General features: G+C 32.5%; 1 protein-coding gene and 1 long non-coding RNA gene across 2 annotated transcripts; both read right to left on the bottom strand.

Moving 5' to 3' along the window:
* Window positions 1-5,221: 5,221 nt before the first annotated feature.
* Window positions 5,222-9,588, bottom strand: LOC134704998 (uncharacterized). The gene is made up of 3 exons (XM_063563772.1): window positions 9,280-9,588; window positions 7,860-8,051; window positions 5,222-6,221 (listed from the first exon to the last, which is right to left on the bottom strand). Exons 1-3 carry the CDS (start codon window positions 9,390-9,392, stop codon window positions 5,411-5,413), a joined length of 1,116 nt encoding a protein of 371 aa, XP_063419842.1. The 5' UTR covers window positions 9,393-9,588; the 3' UTR covers window positions 5,222-5,410.
* Window positions 9,589-15,227: 5,639 nt separating this feature from the next.
* LOC134704996 (uncharacterized) lies at window positions 15,228-20,292 on the bottom strand. The gene is made up of 3 exons (XR_010105456.1): window positions 20,225-20,292; window positions 18,747-18,779; window positions 15,228-15,294 (listed from the first exon to the last, which is right to left on the bottom strand). It is a non-coding gene; the product is annotated as an uncharacterized LOC134704996 (long non-coding RNA).
* Window positions 20,293-21,449: the final 1,157 nt, after the last annotated feature.

Genomic DNA, 21,449 nt, shown 5'->3' with positions numbered 1-21,449 from the left:
TGGGATAGATAAGTACCGTGACATGTCTTATCGCAATGTGAATTTACACTAAAAAATAAGAGAAAACAAACGACGTAATGTTAAAATGTAACACAAACAAAAAACAACTATAATATAACAATGGCCATATTCCTGACTTGGTATATGACATTTTTAAAGGAAAAAATGGTGGGTTGAACCTGGTGTTGTGGCATGCCAAACTCCCCCTTTTATAGCCATGCGGAATATAACTTTAAAATGACAACACAACACCACAGGACTACAATATAAATAACTTGGAGAACACAATTGACAAAGAACACACGAACGACAGCCAACAAAAGGCAACAAGTTCAAAATTTTAATACGCCAGAAGTGCATTTTGTCCACACAAGACCTACTAGTGACGCCCAGATACAAACGTTTTAAAGCCGAAACAAGTACAAAGTTGAACAGCATCGAGGACCAAAAGAGCAAAAAAGTTCTGCCAAAAAACGGCAAGTGTTTCTGTTAGTTACCAGAACATCCCTATTATTTAGAATAATTTATACTTTTGCAAACAGTAAATTTTATGAAATGACTATGTTCCAGACCGTATTAGTATTTGGACCGTACGCGTACGGTCTGGACCGTATGCGTAATTTTTCAAAATACTCATACGGTCGGACCGTACGCGTACGGTCTGATTAATATCATTAAGAAGTTGCTTAAGTTTATAAGTTACAAATGCATGTAACAGATTACATAACCTAACTCCCAAATTAATATGGAAAAGTTCAATTGTAATGGAAATAAAAACTTTATTTTTTAATACATGTATTTAAAAAAATCACGCTAATTAAATCAGTTAACATCTTGTTTTTAGCATGTTGATCAATAATACATTGATTATTTGAATGATGATCATTATAGTGACGATATCGGAAGTTAACATAATGTGGGAGGACAATTGTTTAGAATATTAGAATTTTTACAAAAACTGCAAATGCAAAGGAACATGAATGAACTGCAAACATGTAAATGTAAAAAAATATTACATTACTTGTGTTAGCAAGTGTCACCTTGGGCGAGAGTACCAAATAGGATTCAAATATACAATTAAACAAATATTTAATTTCAAGTGTTCATTTGTTCATTTTATTAATCTAATTGTACTAATAACAATTTATAAAAATAAAAATAAAGATTGTGATAAATGTTTGTTTAAATTTAACCCATTTACAATAACATGTATGGTCAGCTCGTACTGGACCATACGCGTATACTCATACGGTCCGACCGTATGCGTATGGTCGGACCATACGAGTATACGTATACAGTCCGGACCGTACGCGTACGGTCCAAATACTCATACGGTCTGGAACAACTATACAAAAGATGTACATAATTAAACTGAAATATAAACTAATTACAGGAAACAACTGAAATACATTACATAACCAGACATTGCAACACAAAACGTAGACACAATCGAATAAGTTTAAAACTCAACGCCAAGTGACGTCATATTTGAAATTGTAAAAAATGACAAAAAATGACGTCATTTGAATTTTTAGAACAGATCTTCAAAATCATAAAGCGATTAAAACCAATGGAAGGCCCATCATATGCATTAAACATATTCTATTGAACTGTATTTTAAGTTAACCGCTTTACACTTGTGCATATGAAGAGTTGTGTTTCACCGTTTATAAAAGCAGTCCTCATGAATATAACTAAAGGTTCATATAATTGGACCTCTTCATGCGACCTCATTGTTGAAGACCGTACAAGGACGTATATTTGATTTTATCTTCGTCATTAGAACTCTGTATTTTTCTAATTTCATACCACTTCTCCTAATTTTCATATAATAATTCAACATGTATCGATATTTTCACCAGTTAAGCTGGTCGTATACTTAACCTTGAAAATAACGTTGTTCTGTGAAGCTAACATACAATGTCAACATTTCATTATTCTACTTATCATTTATATATTATATTACAAAACTAACTTTTCAATATTTTATATGTCAAAATGGGACCGCAATGACGGGTCTTGCATTAATAAATTACACACATCATGTCCTTTTGTTCTTGTAAAGTTATTTTGTCTGTGTCCAAATTAATAGCTTTTTCTAACTATTTTACGGAATACCAATACAACTAGAGATGGAAAAAACAGGACAAATATATTGAATGTTAGGTAAACATTGACAACTACTCACTAGAAGAGTGCTGGACTGAAGTGACACAAGTGACACAAGTCATTATCATTAATGATGGTATATTTAAGCAAAAACAATATCTGATTTGGCATTCCAAATGTCATATCTTCTTTGACTGTACATTGCATTACCACACTAAATACCTGGGATGTGTTGAAAATGATTCTAGTCTCTGATGCATGATTTTTTATTGTAAATTGTTATCCCAAATCGTACTTTCGTGTTTATTTGACCTGTTGGCATACTTTGTGATGTATTTTTGTTATTCAATGTATACTCATTTAATTGATGTTATATCTCGTCTCACTTATTTAAGTATGTACCATCTTTGATTAGTTTTTATTATGATGGTGAATTTTTCACTTCCGTACTCAAACTGTGAACAACAAATTTATTTTTTTTGAAAATTTTACTGTTCTCTTATCGGCAAAATTGGTATATCTGAATTTACCTTTATCTTATTAATGCCCGCGTCACACTGTCCCGATTTTTATATACGATGGACACCCGAATGCGAAAATTGTAAGTTCGTACGAAGTTGGTCCCGATCTCGTTAAAATACCAAAAAATGACCGAAGCAAGTACGATGAATAACGAAGTCTATACGATGGTGCCGAAATTATATACGATAGCAAAAGATGGACATACGAAGGTTAACCGAAGACGTGTAATTAAGCTTCATGTCTCAACCGAAGCATACACGATGGATCATGAAGACTACACGATGGATTACGAAGGCTACACGATGGATTACGATGATGGCGCGATGGCCATACGTTGTCTAAAAGACGACGTGTATGTAGCTTACGATGCATTTAAATTATATGCCGAAGGCATCACGCGTTTTAAATTGTATGATCAATATTGAATATTTATCCTGTAATTGGGTGTCCTACTATACAGATACAGACCTACAGATATCGCTATGCTGTATATGTATACTATACAGATATCGAATTAAAGCTCCGCCCAATACCGGACTGAGTTTTGTTTGAACCTGTGTGAACTTAGAGTATGTATTCCAGTTGCATTCCAATGACGATAACAATTGTCGATTTCAAAACTTGAAAGTGTATGATTGAGTTACAAAATCAACCATGCCAATTTCAGCATGCATGTTTAGTGAATGTCAAGTCTGAAGCGTAGGACAAATCGTACACTTCTGTTTCAAATATGACAATGTTTTGATATTTGTTTTTACTGTTGAAATTAGTTGTTATGTTAAAATAAATAATTATTAACCCTGAGCGATGTATTATTGTTGGCCATTCGAGATTCTTTTTAGCGAACCCGTCTTCAGCGTAATGTGTGACTTTGATACTACTGCGCGGGCCTCAAGGGATTAAAAATCGAAAATAAATGCTAAATATGTTAGTTTTTGTGTCTTTCAAAAAAACAAACAATATACAGAATTCATTGCAGGATAAAGACAATAACTGTTTAGTTTCTTTAAATATCAGCTGTATTTGTACTCGGCTCGAAACAGGCCTAGGTGTAGTAGCTCGCTAAAAGCTTGCATACACCTTGTTTCCAGTAGCCTTGTACAAATACAGCTGAAATTTAAAGACACTAAACAGTTATTGTCTATATATATTATATTGTGCATGTGTCATACATTCATATACAAATATAGTGTCCATATTTGTCCCCAATATGTTACATACGAGGGGATGCCACGCTCCGCATTGCCTTGTTTGAACTGAAAAATGTGTGCACTAGTCTAAATAATCACCCATAATTATGCCCATGTTAAAGGTAAGTATAATGGGATCGTTCATCCCTTTTATTAAAAGAGAGTTCTTTCCAGGAGAATATTATAATAATATAGACAAAAGGAAGGATGTGGGGAAAACAACAAATGCGGCAAAATATAACATATAGAAAACAAAATGGTTATGGCGTAAACATTCGTGTGACAACAACTCAGACGATTCATAAAAAATCAGAATAATGAAGAAAAAGTTGATATCCATATATACGTGTACCTGCAGTGTTGGTGTACGAGGCGCGTTTATGATTTTCATTATGTTACTTGATATAAAAATTTGAAAAAAATAATATTTTACTTTTAAAAGTAAATCTTGAGCCTGTAATAGCTGCTGTTCTTGTTTCATTTGAATTAATAAAAACAACGCTGTCGCCTTTCTTGTTCTCATAGAATCATATGATATGAGCTCCATGTTTTGTGAACAACTGTCGTATTAGTCTGACCAGTGTTTAGCGCGTAAAAATTTACTTACATTTAGCTAGATTTATTGCTGTCGTAGTTCCATCTTGTCGCCTTCGTACTTTTATTCGATAGCAACACGACGGGATTACGAGGTCTTCACGAAGTCGTGTTGCCATCGTGAGACCTTCGTTTAGCTTCGTGATTCATTCGTGTAGACATCGTAATGTCAAAACTGCATGATGGAAACGATGGAAACACGAATGCAATACGATGTTCAAAGATGCATTCCCGGTGACATTACGATGGTGAGGATGGTGATACGAACTCAATACGAACCCTCAACATCGGACGAACCTTCGGGGATTTTTTAACATGTTAAAAAATTTAGAACCCTTCCCGAAGGCTAAAAAAAGTGGCCGATAGTTCTACGATGGTTTAAGATGTCATTACGAACAGTCCGATATGGATACGATCAGTCCCGATTTTGAAAAAATCCATAATCGTGTTACCATCGGCGTAAAAATCGGGACAGTTTGACGCGGGCATTAACGATATTTCGTCCCAGGTTAGAGTTGTCTTTTTAAAATTTTCTACAACTTATTTTACTAATATTGTACTTATATTGTGTCATAAATCAAATTTGTTTGTTCAGCGTATATTTCTTTTTTTTGTAATCGTATTTGTGGGGTGTGTGAGTGTTGACATGTAAGCGTGTGAGATTTTGATTTATTGTTCATCGACTTTCGATACATCCTTGATTTCTGATATTATAATTGAAACAAGGATTAAACTTTTAAGTACCATCTAGCGATGTACTAAAATAAGATAATTGTGCATAAGAAATAATTTTAAAAAAATGACAATGTCGAAAATTAAGCTTTATTTATTTCAGATTGATTCCAAAATAGTAATATGGAACATATACATGTATGTTATAATGAATATTATGTTGGTACGTTTGTCGGAAAACTTTTGAAAGAGGAATTTTTCTAGAAGTCCAGTCTGAAAACTTATCTATTAATCGTAAATTAGATTTCGGAAGAGCAAAATCATCATTTGAACACAATATCTTTGAATCTCAATTTGACAGATCCATTTATACCTTTACCAAAGAGACCAACCCTAGGATAAGGAAAGTTCCCTAAATTCATATCAGCATATCTTCCACAGGGCCCAGTAAAGTTAACAAGATCATTCCCCGTCTCAGTATCAGTCACTCTAATGACGCAATCTTGTTTGGAAGACCATCGAGTGAAGAAACTCAATGACAACCATTCTTTTTCAAAAGGTAGCGAAGACTTCCATAATTTTGTCCACTTAAAGGAACCTGTTGGTGAGTCACACTCCTCGGATGTTTTATCGGGTGTGTAATAACAGGACACATAAGGAGGGCGATCACGAAAGGCAAACATTCTTGGGTCGTACCTGAGAACAATGAATACCTCATCACCTTGTCGTTTAAAAACTAATGGAGGCCTCCCACCGTTAAGGTAAAGTAAATCGCTTCTACCGAGGAACTCTCCCTTATAACAAGGACCATATAAATTACAATAGTCCTTAAACTTTTCGGTGTCGAGCTTCGTTGTCAAATTGGTCTTAGTATTATATATCAAACGATGATCGGGCGTTCCACCAAACTTTATAATATTGACACCACGTGTTTTTCCCAATCCTGTTACCGGTATCTCGTAAAGGTCTTTCATATTCACAGTCACATGTAGTTCATCTTCAAAATAATCTGTATTCGTTTGCTCTATATATTTGGAACATTCAGGAACGTTACAAAATACGTTTCCGTTGGTCCAATATCCCGCCTTTCTACATGGTGTAATCTCAACCTTGGCAACTTCGTCTGGATTGTTACTATAAACGGAAAGTGAAAGTGTATAGTGTAATCAAGTCGATTGTTATAACATACCTAATTTGTTCGTGTTTTCTCTCTAATGTAATTTATGAAATAATTGTGATTATTTCATAAATGTCAAAAATGATACAGTTTCATGTTCGCAATAATAAAACTTATATAAAAAAAATATGGGGGAAACAACATGTTTGTCCTAGAAATTATGCGTGTCTAATAAATCTTTCTTTATACCTTATAAAACTCCACGCGAATAAGAAAGTTGACGTTTTACGATGAAATAAAAAGAGAAATAATTCGTTATCAAAGATTCAATTATATGTAGTCATTTAAACTCATTTTACATTAATAATTCTATCTTCGTTTTCGGTTACCTTAATAAAAAGAAACAAATCATATTTTGTGGGTCAGAGAAAACGTAGCATCTATAAACCAAACTGTAACAAATGACCAGGAAATGAGTATTAAGAATATATAGTAGTAGTTAGCAACTTACCAGTAACGAATGACCAGGAAATGAGTATTAAGAATATATAATAGAAGTTAGCACCTTACCCGTAACGAATGGCCAGGGAATGAGTATTTAGAATATATAATAGTGGTAAGCACCTTACCCGTAAAGAATGGCCAGGGAATGAGTATTTAGAATATATAATAGCAGTTAGCAACTTACCAGTAACGAATGGTCAGGGAATGAGTATTAAGAATATATAATAGCAGTAAGCACCTTACCCGTAACGAATGGTCGGGGAATGAGTATAAAGAATATATAATAGAAGTTAGCAACTTACCCGTAACGAATGGCCAGGGAATGAGCATTAAGAATACATAATAGTGGTTAGCAACTTACCCGTAACGAATGGCCAGTTAATGAATATTTTTGAAGAATATATAATAGTAGTTAGCAAAAAGTAAAATCACAAAAATACTGAACTCAGAGGAAAATCAATACGGAAAGTCCTTAACCACATGTCAAAATCAAATAACAAAACGCATCAAAAACGAATAGACAAGAACTGTCATATTCCTGACTTGGTTCAGGCATTTTCAAATGTAGAAAATGGTGGATTAAACCTGGTTCTATAGCGCTAACCCTCTCAGCAACCTACCCGTAACAAATGACCAGGGAATGAGTATTTAGAATATATAATAGTAGTTAGCAACTTACCCGTAACGAATGGCCAGGGAATGAGTATTAAGAATACATAATAGTGGTTAGCAACTTACCCGTAACAAATGACCAGGGAATGAGTATTAAGAATATATAATAGTAGTTAGCAACTTACCCGTAACGAATGACCAGGGAATGAGTATTAAGAATACATAATAGTGGTTAGCAACTTACCCGTAACGAATGACCAGGGAATGAGTATTTAGAATATATAATAGTAGTTAGCAACTTACCCGTAACGAATGGCCAGGGAATGAGTATTTAGAATATATAATAGTAGTTAGCAACTTACCCGTAACGAATGGCCAGGGAATGAGTATTTAGAATATATAATAGTAGTTAGCAACTTACCCGTAACGAATGACCAGGGAATGAGCATTAAGAATACATAATAGTGGTTAGCAACTTACCCGTAACGAATGACCAGGGAATGAGCATTAAGAATATATAATAGTAGTTAGCAACTCACCCGTTGAAAGAGGCATCAAAAGCAACAAGTTTATTGTTTTTGTCGAAACAAAAGCGTGGGGTATTGTCTGTAAAGTCCAACTGATCAGTAAAACTGGTATATAGGAGCTTTCCATCATTAATGCGCTTATTGTTCTCTGTAATGGTAATACATCGTGATTCACCAGTGACCGGTAGCGGCACAGCTGACTTTCTGCAATTAAAGTATCAAGTTTACTACCTGGATTTTTTTAATGTAAATTACTTTACTCTTGACTTTCGAAAACAAAGCGAATATTTTAAGAAATTTGTTTATCCATTCTGATACTCTCTCGCCGGTCCCTCTGTCTATCTCTCAATTGAAGAACATTAACACGACCATTTTATATCTGATCATCCAAAAAAAATATCATTTTTTATAATTTTTATTATCCTAAATTTGTTTTCCATTTTGTAATTGTGGTTACTATATATATATTTTTGTAAATTATAAACAGCCTTAAGATTCAAGACATAGGATATATGGTGTAATTGTCAATTTCAAAGAAGCAATCTACATAAGAATGCCATCTGATTGGGTGAATATTAACAATACACAATTGCCACTCCATGTCCTTCAACATTGAGCAAAGACCCACAGTTATCTATGTTATAAAGACAATCTATATAAAACAGGAATAGTATGCTAACTTAAACAACATAAATAAACTCATTAAAGACACCAGGAGTCGATTTCACAAAAAAAGTCATGAACAAATCAGTAAACTTACGATACATCTTAGTCGTAAGTTTTTTTGTGAAATCAATTCCTGGATTGAATTTTTGTGTTTGCGCCAGACGCGCTTTTCTTCTTCAAGACTCATTAATGACGCTCGAAAAAAAACCACGATACGACGATATTAGTAACACGAAAACAGATACATGTTAAGGATACATTTAAGATGGGGATGTATAGCGATTAAACATTTCCTGGTAGTAAACAGTGATTAACAGAATCAAACATATAACATGTATACAACTGAAATGCAGACTTTTAGTTACATATTGAGCTACGTTTATATGAATAAGGAGATGTGATATGATTTCCAGGGAAACCACTTGTTAGCGTTACTGATGGGTCCTTTATAGACGAAACGCGAGTCTTGCGCACATAAATAGTAGCCGAGGCATACCTCATTAGTTTTTAATAGGGTCCTCCACTTTTTCACATTTTGCTGAGGAAAAAATATTGGAGAAACACATAAATTACTTTTTGCATTCATCTTTGTCTTTTTCTTTGACAATTGGTATGACAAAATAATAGCCAACATTTTTTTTTAGGAAAAACAAATTATAAAGATTATCTAATGGGTTTCCTGATTTAATTTTAGCATAGATTCTCAAACTTTTACATTATTGGCAAAGGGATTGAAACTTAATAAAAACAAGGGAAATGTACTTACGGTTTATATTCGTCGCAATTGTTCACGGCAAGATACTGGTCTATTGAGATCGCTCCGGAATGTCCAAGAACACTCAAAAAATAAACCGCACTGAAGACGGAAAACCAAATCATTGTTTCTGTCAGTTGTAAAACCAGCTACCAGAGTGATGGTTTTATACTACTTCGAAGATGGCGAAATGTCTGCGTATTATACAGCTATTTAAATGGTCTTTCCACTTTGAATGATGATAATTAGCTATTATTTTTCAATTTCTTAATTAAAATTATGTGAAATTTTAAAGCCTTTACCTCTGACGATATGCCTAATTCATATCATTAAAGTTTATTAGCCTACTTATTTATGATTTTCTTTTTTCAACATTACATTGAACTCTGCATTGAACCACGTATTGTTGTTGAAAATAGAAACCTTGAACTTCGAATTAACAATGATTGAAAGAGAAATTAAGATTTCATGTCATTTCAAGGTTAAAAAATACACGACCGAATTAAAGGTAACTGAAGTTTGTCAAGATATAAGAATGATATAAAGTAAAACATGTTTCGAAAAGTAACAAAATCGCCAGAGAATAAAACAAAAACAGTAAATTGCTATTAGAATTACTAAACTAATATTAAAAACCAATTGTTCAGAGAACAATTGAAGGTCTTTCCATCAAAACAATGTATTTTGATATGAAAAGTTGTGAAACTAAGTTTAAAATGTCATTTCAATCGTCAAATGATAGCTCCTAGTAAGCTGATTCCAAAAATATATTGTTTCCATACATTTTCTTTAAATAAGGGAGATAATTTGTTACTTCCGGTTTGAAAAATGTTACTTCCGATTATATTTGAATATTTACTTGACACTGATTCCAAAAATATCTGGTTCTATATACTTTTATATTAATAAAGTACAAAAAATAGCTACTTCCGGTTTACAAAAGGTCACTTCCGGTTGTTTTTTTCAAGGTTAAATGGTTTGATACCTTTTTCTAAAAGTTGTATATCTTTATCATGTATACATATAGAATAAAAGCAAAGGTCAAAATCTAGAACGTCAAATTAAGCTATGACCTTGAGATCAATTTCAAGGTCATAAACCAAGGACCTCAAATCAAAAGACCATAGGTCTTAATTATATTTAGTTAATGAGTTAAATCACCAAACGCGTATTTTTAAATACAAGAGGGGAGAAAACTCCCTTTTACATTCAACGTACGCTTGCAATCAAAATTTACATCTTACGACATGTCGCAACTAACAATTTAGTAAAAATAATTTGTTGATATCTTATGCAGTCTTTGGATATAAGTTAAAATAAGCCAAATTCAAATATTAGAATATGACCTTGACCTTTGACCTTGACCTAATTTTCATTTTTTGGGACCAAGGACCTCAAATCAAAAGATCCTAGGTCTCTATCACTTATGGTTTATAAGATAGAAATTCATATCACTTATATCAGATGCATAAGGGGAAATAACTCTCATATGGAGCGGTCATATCGCTTCGGTCAAAATAGGACAAATCGTGCAAAGGATATAACGAGCAATTTTGTAAAATAAATTTGTCATAATCTTTTACGGTTGCGAAGGAGATGCACTAACAAGGAAAACAGTGTTTGGGGAGATAACTCCTACAAAGAAAAGTATTTGTTTATGCAGGGTAAATTTCAAAAGCTTATAAACTGTTCGATATCATATACAAAATATCTAAGCGACATATTGCGAAACAAATGTTTATCGCAAGAACAAAATTAGGCGGAAGAAAAAAAAAAAAAAAAAAATAATCAGAAGAAAAACAATAGGTCTTTCCACAGAAAAGTGGAAAGACCTAATTATAGGTAAAACAAAGAACTGTATCTGAAATTTCCTGAATTTTTTATAGTCTTGGCAAAGGTCAGTCGAGATAAAAGATGTTGAGATCCTTTTTATATTGGCCTACACATAACTTACATGGCCAGCAAGAATGGAGATAATTTATATAAGAAACCGGATACCCAGTCTGCCATACTCGTGAATATCTAGGCTGTCTGTTTAATAGTACAATAGTAGATAATATGTCTACAATTAACTGTTTGTCAAATTACGACTCCCATTGCTCTCACTAATGATATTTTTATTGATATTGTTTCGGATAGTTTTCGTGTTTTTGCTATTTTAATAAATTTTGATACTTCTATTTTGTCGTTTCATTTGCTGGAATTCTAGTTATCTGATCATGAATTAAGAAAGAACATTTTTTTATTGAAGGTTATATTTGTCGAACACAACAGTTGAGTACGGAAAATGTATAACTGCTAAACATTCATGTTTATTTCTTACTTCGACATTTAAGAAATTTAAAAAAAAACAACAAAAAAAAAACCGTCTGTATGCGGGTAATTTTTGTATGAAATGTCTCGTTTTCGAGAAGTATCTGCATATTCAATCGAAAACGCAATTTTAGTTATATGATAATTGCAGAATAGCCTCACAAATATTAACGCTGGTTGTAAGCTGTTAGATTCACAACCGTAGGCAGCCAGGCATGGACATTTGCACATCCTAGTATAAAGATAAAAAGATTCGGTATGATTGCAAAGAAAACAACCGTACAATATAAAAAAGAAGATGTGGTGCGATTGCAAATACTCTCCACAAGAGACCGAATGACATTACCAACTAAAGGTCACCGTACGGTCGTTATGTTTGGTTCATGTCTAGATAAAAGATACACAGGTTGATATCTTTAAGGTTTACATATCAAAGCATGTACATTTTCTCTCATTTATCAGTTTGGTCATGTAAATAACATTAATTATTAGAGAACTAACTGTTAATAACACACTTATTATACATAGTTAAGGATTATTAGATCAATTATTTCAAAGTTCAGTCCTTTATTAGTTCTTTGGAAGAAAAAAAACCTTGAACTACAATTAAGTGATGATTTAAATTGAAATCAAAATTCCATTCTGTGAAGTAGTGCAACTTTCGTAAGACCTAATTATACATGAATAAGTGTTTTTCAGATAGTAGTTCATCGTAAAATATCATTCAGAGTGAAAGAACTTTGGTACTTATTTCTTTCCTAGCCTCAAATCAAACCAAATCAAATTAAAGTTTTATTTAATATCGATACATTGTAAAACAAAGTAACACAAGCTCTTGTGATCTTTTAAAATCAACATTTTAACTTTAAAATCGACATTTTAACCTTCATGACAAGTACAACATGTTTGTTTGAGGTTAAAGATTTATTTAACAAAGTTTTCATATCTTGTATAATTGGTTATGAAGTCCATTCCTGCAGTTTTAAGCATTTTTTTATTTGTCTGCATTTGAATCCTGTGCAAATTTGTTGTGAGTATTGCACGCGGATAATTTCCACTTGTGCTGTTTATGACGTTGCTGTTATTTGAATTACTCAAAAATCTAAATTAATATTCACCTGTCTTAAAACAAATTTTATTGCACAAACCTTTCATATTTAAAAAATCCACAGGAGCCAAAATGTGAAACTACACAGTTATTTAACTGCTAATTGCTCACATAACAAAATCTGAGTGACAAAAAAAAACACCATCAAATATATCAATTTACAATTTCCGACAAACGCGCGTTTTGTGCCCTTGATTGAAAGGAACAGAGCGTTTTGAAACTCTAATAACATAAACAGATTTTCTTAAACAGCTTCGAGTAGGCTTTAGTGCCTTTATTTTAGTGTTTCTCCTGCGAGGACACTATCTTTTGTAGATCATATGCAATTTAGACGGCACATTAAAGATGGGTCGTTGAATGCTTCTATAGTAACATTCGAATTCACATTACAATGAGGACAAATACCTGAAAGTGATTGTAGTTTATATAACTCAATTGACGGTTTAAAAAATAAAACTTGATGTTTTAAATATTTGTGTCCAATATTTCGGATGAAAAACAAACCCATTCAAAAGAGAGTGATGTAATATGCTCCGAAAGCAGATTCTCTGCCACAAGCGACATCCGTCGTGCTACCCATGTTAGTAAAAATCCAGCGATAAGGCCAATTCGGTAGATTAAATTCGGGAAAGAGGTAGAAGAATTGTAGTAACGACAATTGAAACATATCTGTTGTCATCTGTGAAACAGATATTCCATACCAGACAACCAACTCGTGAAGGCATCTGTAAAATTTACGTGGGGATGATTTCAACTTCCCGACTTGGAACTTTAAGTATGATAGTTTCTTTTAAACATCAACCCTCTATGAAAACATGATAGGAAATACAAGCCCTATAATATCGTATCAGATGGGAGATATATACTCAATATGCAGGCACTGCTGATATTTTGCTACTAAGAAATGGAAAGGTCACAATTGGGAAGCTGAAATAATAATTTTTTGCCGAAAAACTTTTGTTTTCAACGAACCCTCATTGTCATTTTCAAGATGTAAGTCAAGATATGAGAAAGACTTAATTTCATATGTTGAATAGTTTATCACAAGTTCGATGGGATAAATGTGCTCAACAAAGTCACCAAATTTTAAATAATAACAGAGGATGCCTCCCAAACCCGCGACTGTCAGCATAAGTGACGATGTATGATGAATTTAAAGCTCTTCTTGAAGAAAAGCACAGGTCTATCCTATTTGAATTAGAAGCTGATGTCAAATCATTAAAAACCAAATCGACTAATTAAACATTCTATTTGATCATCTGGAACAATATAACCGGAAGCAATGTGTAAGGTTTTGTAGCGTATCTTTTTATACAGGTGAAAGTACCGACATAAAAAAAGAAAAGAACTTGCTAACGAATTAGATGTTGAAATGCAGCCAAGTTAACTTGATCAGTCATCGTACAGCGAATCTAGATCGCTCAAAGCACGAAACCCAATTCTTAATCTAAAATTGAAACTCCTTATAAAGGGAAAACTAGAAAAGCTCTTCGGACTCATAAAATCATTAGTATGCCGTTTTAATTTTTTGAGAAGAAAGGCTTTGTGTCAAAAATCAGAGATTGGCCATGGAGATGGACAGCCTTGCTATAAAAAATATTCTACATTTAAACAACATTTACACCTATTGTAGGGAAGTGTTGGTTCTTCCATAGGCGACTATACTAGCATGTTCTTTTTTTGTATAATATAAACCTCGACAAATATGTTGTGTGTGCTATTAGTACTTCATTACTCTGTTTAGAAACTGAAGTCAAATAGTATCATGACCATCTTCCAAGTGATTTAGTTAAAATCATCCCTTCGTAAATTTTATTGATGCCATCAGCGTGAGGGAAACGGATTTCTGTAAGTTTCCCTCGTTACTGAATCATATTATTTCTGTTGTACATATTTTTTTTGTACTTTTGACTAAACATATTGATTAACTATATAAATGAAGAATTAACAAGAAAAATACAAACAATCTATCCATGTGTTATATTACAAGAACAGTGAATGACTGTATTCGTCATATTAAATAAAATATGGGTTTTTTTATACGGTGGCTTCGTCTGTTATTCTTACATAACTTTCGATTTCTGAACCGTGCATACCACCTGTTACCATATGTTTTATTAACTTATCGATTATGTTTGTTTTGGTCACGCATCGTTGTAAATATAACGGAGTTTGATGCGACTGTCATACACGTGAGAGGTTTAGCGCTATAAAACCAGGATCAATCCACCATTTTCTACATTTGAAAATACCTGTACCAAGTCAGGAATAATACAGTTGTTGTCCATTCGCTTGATGTGATTTGTCATTTGATTTTGCCAATTGATTAGGGACTTTCCGTTTTAAACTTTCCCTGGAGTTCAATATTTTAAGTAAGATTTTACTTTTTTTGTCTATTGTTGAAGACGATTTCTATTGATGCCTATTGATTTTCTGCCGATCTTTGACGTATATCAACAATTCCACTTAGATATATATTATACATGACAAATAAAAATATATATTTGTATTTTTAATGCTATTGATAATCACACTTTGAAAGTTTTATTGTTCTTTATCTTCGTTGGATTCGTCTGGATCAATAGCACTAAGACCAAAGCCTGTACCTGAAACATACATCATATTCATATCTTCATTCCTATCCATGTCTATCTATTCCTATATACTGACGGTCATAAAGTCTCCCAAACGGAGAACGCAATGAAATCATTACAACTTTTATGTCAAAGTGGATATAAATTGATAGTTGCAATTGATCAAAACATAGAGTTTACAGTGATAAATTTAGGATCATAAAATATATGCCTTAAGGTCCATATGATCAATGGTAACCTGTGACCTTAACTGTTGATATTAATCATTATCTTTAAATAACAAAAGCTAAAAACAAATTACAATTAACTACATGACCATACACTTCAAATGAAATATAAAAGATGTCGATAGGTGTACTGGCTCCACAACCCCTATCATTTCAGGATAGTCAAATATATTATCTTGAAAATAGTTCCAATCCTCACCCCTAAAATTTATTTTTATATGTTTTACATGTCACAATGACTTAAATGAATTATAGGGTGAGTTATATTTTGAAAATTGTTGAAATCATAAACTGTTAAACAATTCCTTTATTCAGCTTGCGTGTCCACGTAATCAGCCATCCCCAATTTTATAATATTCAATATTTTCAAAATGGTTGGGATTCAAAATATTTTCTTGTTTGACAATTCAAGATGAATTGAATAATATATAGGATATTTCACTATGGCTGTATAGTTATGGGTGTAAACGGCCTTCGATCAGAAGGTTCTATGAATAACAGCATCCTTTTAAAAATCTTGTGTTTATTGAAAGTTATTAAGATAAACATTAGAATTTTGTCTGAATTGAAATTTGTAGTTGTCATATGATGCGCGCATAGGAAAGAGGGTCGAAAAAAATCCCTTGAATTTGACAGTTGTAGGAAATCAATCCTATATTTCATTGCAGTAAAACTGGTCTGAGTCATAAACCTATATCTTGGATGTTTCAAATCACCATTTTTGTTATCGAAAAGTTTGATTACTTAAGGTAACATGATTACTAAGGTTTGGTAAATGTGTTATATGCAATGAAATGCGATATGAAGTGTTTTTCTATAGTACTGGACATAATAAATTTTTGATTATGCAAGGTATTTTTTATTGAAACAATTATGAATTTTGCACAATCTTTTGAAACTTCCCAATTCAATTAAAACTAATAGAGGAAAAAATGGTGATATTATTTCTTGAAATCATTATATTTAAGTTTGCTGGAAGCTATACGTTAATCTCAATGTGCATAGATTTGATTAAGAATGTCTGTTAGTGTACAGAGGTCAAAAGTAATTGATCATGCAAAACTGTTTAATAAATTGTCTTTAACGATTTTATGTGTCTTCCTCCAATTTCTGATTTGTGTTTCAACCCACCGTCTTATTTTTAAAATGTCCTGAACCATGTCAGGAATATGGCAGTTGTTATGAAATAGTTCGTGTCTATGTGTTTGCATTGGTGTTTGTGTTGTTGCATTCCAATGACTTTGGTGTACAATTGTTTTTCTCTTACAGATGTGTTTTCCTGGGTTTTAGTTCTAAACCTGGATTTGTTTCTCTCAATCGATTTATGATTTTTTAACAGCGGTATACTACTGTTGCCTTTTATTTAGTTTAGTTGTGCTTAACATTTATTTAACAAAGATTTTCAATGAATGGTGTGTCTTTGTTTAATTATTTGCACGGTAGGTATGGTGTCCGGTGGATATCGTGTTTTTTTTTCTCTCGAGCATATATCAGCTTTTATCGAGTTTTCATTATCGATTTACTGCTATTTCGTGAAAATTATATATGCGACTGTTCATCTAATTATGAATGACATATGTGTTTTGAAAACACGCCTACAATATAGCGTTTAACATTGTCCGTGTTTTTTCAAGAGCAACATTTATAACATCTGGGTTTTCTGGAGAAAATGTAAATCAGTAAAAAGACATTATTTGGCTTGAAAACTTACTTTTTCTAGTTTGTAATTGTAATTATGCAAAACACAATATTATGTATTCTCATTAAGTCATAAAATATAATTACTATATCAATTTAATAATAACTTTCTGTTATGAAAATATTTTACCATAACCTTGCAGTATTGCAATGTAGTATGTCAGTGCAGTTACCAGTAGTTGAATAGGGGATAAAAAAAATATGACTAAATGTAAAAAAAAAATGAAATTTGTGCCAAAATTGAATTTGGAAAAAAAAAGTTATACGAAGTGAAATGTTCTGTCATATTTTCTACAAATAAAATGGTTTTCAAATTTTCAACAAGAAAAAGAAATAACAATAGATTATGTTTGACAATGCACAGCAACGTCGGTGTGGAAGTTCGTCATTAACATTTGTCTATTCCATTCCCGGGGGAGAAAGTAAACGCACGATTAATTAAGAAATGATATCGTCACAACTTGGTTAACTCAGGGTTGTACAGAATTTCACATCGGTGTTGGCAATAATACCACCTTCGGCTGCACATCAGCATGTATACACTGTCAACACCAGTGTAAAATTCCGTACACTCCTGATTACTCCAAGATATCTAATTTTACCACCAAGATAAATAATATATGGCAAGTTAAGGATATATGTTCTGTAAAAAATAATAACATTTACCCGCTTTACACACTATGTTAACGTATGTCGAAGTCCAATATATCTGAGCTAACATATAGATTGTTTATATTACGAAATATTTACTTTATAAAATCCAGATCGGTATAGTTAAATGATGATATCTTAATGGAAATAAACAAAGACTTTTTATAAATGACATGTTAAAACACCATTATCAAACTTGTTTAATGCGTTGTTTCATGCTATGAAAATACTTTATTTGAACATTTTCGTTGTTTCTTATTTTGTATTTACTCGATAAAACAAGGACGTACTCGAAAAAACCCGCACTGCTCTCGGGGAAAACAGGGACAAATATATGAAAATGAGATTAATCTCCAAAATGTCATTTTCAATGAAGAACTTTTAAAAAGTTTTTGTATATCTAAGTAAACATGAATTCCGTGTGCATATTTCCGTTGTCATTTGCATTGGTGTGTGTATACAAATGGCTTAAATCTTTGTTTTTGGAACAAAGCATTTTAAGGTTAAATTAAACGTTTTCAAACAAAATAATGTACTAAGGTTGATATTGTCTTTTGTATCGAAAATACTCATTAAAATTCTTTGATATTGTATGTAAAGTTCTACCATATATTTTTTTCACGTTTTACAAGAAAGGACGTGTTTGTTTGGTGTATTTTCCTCGGTTTTAGTACCCCTTCAAACCCGATTGCTTTTCTCTCAATCGAAATACTGTTGAACAGCGGTATAGTCCTGTTGCCTTTTTGGTCCATATTCACTTGGAAAAAAAGTTGTTACACTCGAGAGAAAAAACCGATCGAATCACTCGAAAACTGAACACTATACCTACTGTGATTTGTTTAAGATATCAGATAAACAGATTTATAAATAAAAATAAATTATATATACCTCCATCTTCTGGGACGGGCATTATCTTTATCGCTGTAATAGAAAGTATTCATTAACTAACATAAAATTCATTTGCATTTTAATGAGACACGAAACATTTCGTGATTTCCTTTTTTAGTTTTTACCTTCAAGTATTATCCTAAATGACCAAACATTGCATTTTTAGCTCTAGGCGCTTTACAACAAATATCAATCACAGATACCAATTAATCTAATCAAGAACCAGCATTACAACACCATAAGTGTAAACAGTATAGGCTATAATTGGGAGCGCACATGTGTTTCTAAAAACGTAATGAGATATGCACGAAACCAGAGTTTGGATTGCCAGGTATATGAACTGGTAGAAGGTAACAACAGATAATGAACCTAACAGAACAACCATATACTAAATGATGAAGACAAATTCCTTCAATCAGCTTAATTGGAGTCTGGAGCTGGCATGTCATTATCTGCTAATAGTCCTTGGTTAATTTATGTCTCATTGTCATTTTGCTTAGTTTTTTTTTTTGTTTTTTTTTTATACCTATTATGACATCATACTTGGACTTCTTTTACACTTAGTTAGACTCCAAAATCACTACTTTCTCGAAGATAGTAAATGATCATTGTTAAGTCATTTTTATAAGGCGGACTGTATTCTGAATTCTTTTCCGCCAATATTCTGTACAGAAAATAATACCTTGCAATTTCAAAAACTCCGCCGGTCATTGTATATACCAACACAAAACATATTGCTTATAACCGTTTCAGCCACAAGAGGTATAAGATGATGGTCATGTTAGATCTCTAAACCTTGGCATAATTAAAAAAAGAACAACCTAGTGTTGATCCAAAGTCACAAAACATAGAGTTCAACGGTCCAAAAAAATTGATGAAAACTTCAGACTATACTACACTGATGGATGCAAATGAAGACTACCTAAGGTAAAGGACGTAATATAAATCAAAATTGAACAATTTATCTGCATAGATCAAAGATGTTCGGAAATTCATTCATAAGTATGTACATTCCTTCTGGCCAACTTCTTTAAACCGATGGGAAGCAGAATTCGTGCAAAAACATATAAAACAATAAGCACTTATAAAAGTTCTATGAAAAAGTGTTGGCTTGCTTCTCAGTTTGAAAGTTAATGTACAATAGAAAGAACGACGGGAATTGACACTACATAATTTAATGGTCACCATCACAAATAAATTGATCTCGTATAATGAGTCTCGACTCAAAGCGATATCTAAACGCTATCTTAGACCTTAAGAATAGTCGTCTGACCTGTACTTTTTACAGTTTGTGTACCTATTGTAATATTTTCATGGAGGATGGATCCCCATGGCGGATGATGTATGCAAAATAGAGGACGCACTCAGCCTGCCACCTAATACGCTTAATCTGGTTTTTGTTTTTTTTTGTTTTTGTTGTTATGGTTTGTATTTTCTATCATAATTAATGAGATGACTACTAGTGTCTCAAATTTTACCTCCTAGTTCTCCTACAGCTCTTTTGTAGATCGCATGTCGTCCATCTATCTTAATAGGGTCTGAAATAAAAGATATTAATAATTGGAAGAAAATCCGTCAATTCAGATAATACAGATTCAAAACCAAACCTATACTTTTATTTAAAAGAAGCCAATGCATAAATAAATTAAAATACCGTATTTCAAAACGTATAAAGATTGGCAATATTTTGTGGTTAAAATTTCATTAACCTTTTAACGGAACAAATTTTTCTGTACCAGATGCACATTTTGACAATAAAACCCGTTTTATAATTTCTTGCGTCCGAAGCGCTTTTCTCGATTTACCTCATCAGGAACGCTCAAAGCCAAACATTTGCAATCCGAAGATGTATAAGTATCGAAACCGTTGAAGAGCTATGTGCCAAAACTACTTAATAAATAGCCAAGTTCATCTTAAGCCAACTTTGCCTGAGGGAGTCGAAACCTTAGTTTCAAAACTTGTAAACGGACAATTTTAGAAAAACGTGTTTAATCATGTCAGTACCGACGTACTGACTACCGAGCTGATGATACCCTCGGGGACTGATAGTCCACCAGCAGAGGTATCGACCCTGGTTCGATGCCACAGCTACTGACTGAAAGAGTCACCAGCTAAGTAGTCAGCACTTCTGTGTTTACATGCAGAATCATTGATATGGTAACAATTATTAAGACACTTTTTACAAATTTTTGAAATTTTCGAAATTCTAAGGATATTCTTCTCTAGAAGTTGATTTTTATCCTCTTATTCATTTTTTACCTATCACATTTTATGACCCTTCTGCTTTTAAAATTTGAACTTTAGTTGACTTTTTTCTAATTGAGAGTTACTTGTGGCTCTTATATAGACTAGAGCTTGTCTGGCTTGCAAACTGTTGAGACTTGAATCTTTGATGACTTTATTTGTATACTGTTTTTTGTATCTGTCATTATTCGGGTTTTTTATGCCATTGTGGTGTGATTACGTTTTCAACTTTGGTATTTTTGACTCTCTTTCAAAAAATGAAGTAATAGTATTTCAAATAAAAATCTGACATGATAATAGCTTCGGCTGATAGGAAAAAAATTCATGATTTAAGTAAGAAAAGAGAGTGACACTCGTATGATCATTTAAAAAGATTTAGAATTTAAACTCAAAAGTATTACTTTTCTAAACATGTATGTTAAAAAATAGTTGGAATCCATAAACATTTGCTTTATCATA

Source organism: Mytilus trossulus, chromosome 2 (genome assembly GCF_036588685.1).
Source record: "Mytilus trossulus isolate FHL-02 chromosome 2, PNRI_Mtr1.1.1.hap1, whole genome shotgun sequence".
Lineage (NCBI taxonomy): Eukaryota > Metazoa > Mollusca > Bivalvia > Mytilida > Mytilidae > Mytilus > Mytilus trossulus.
Note: the sequence above shows the minus strand (reverse complement) of the source record. Positions and strands in the feature narration are given on the sequence as shown.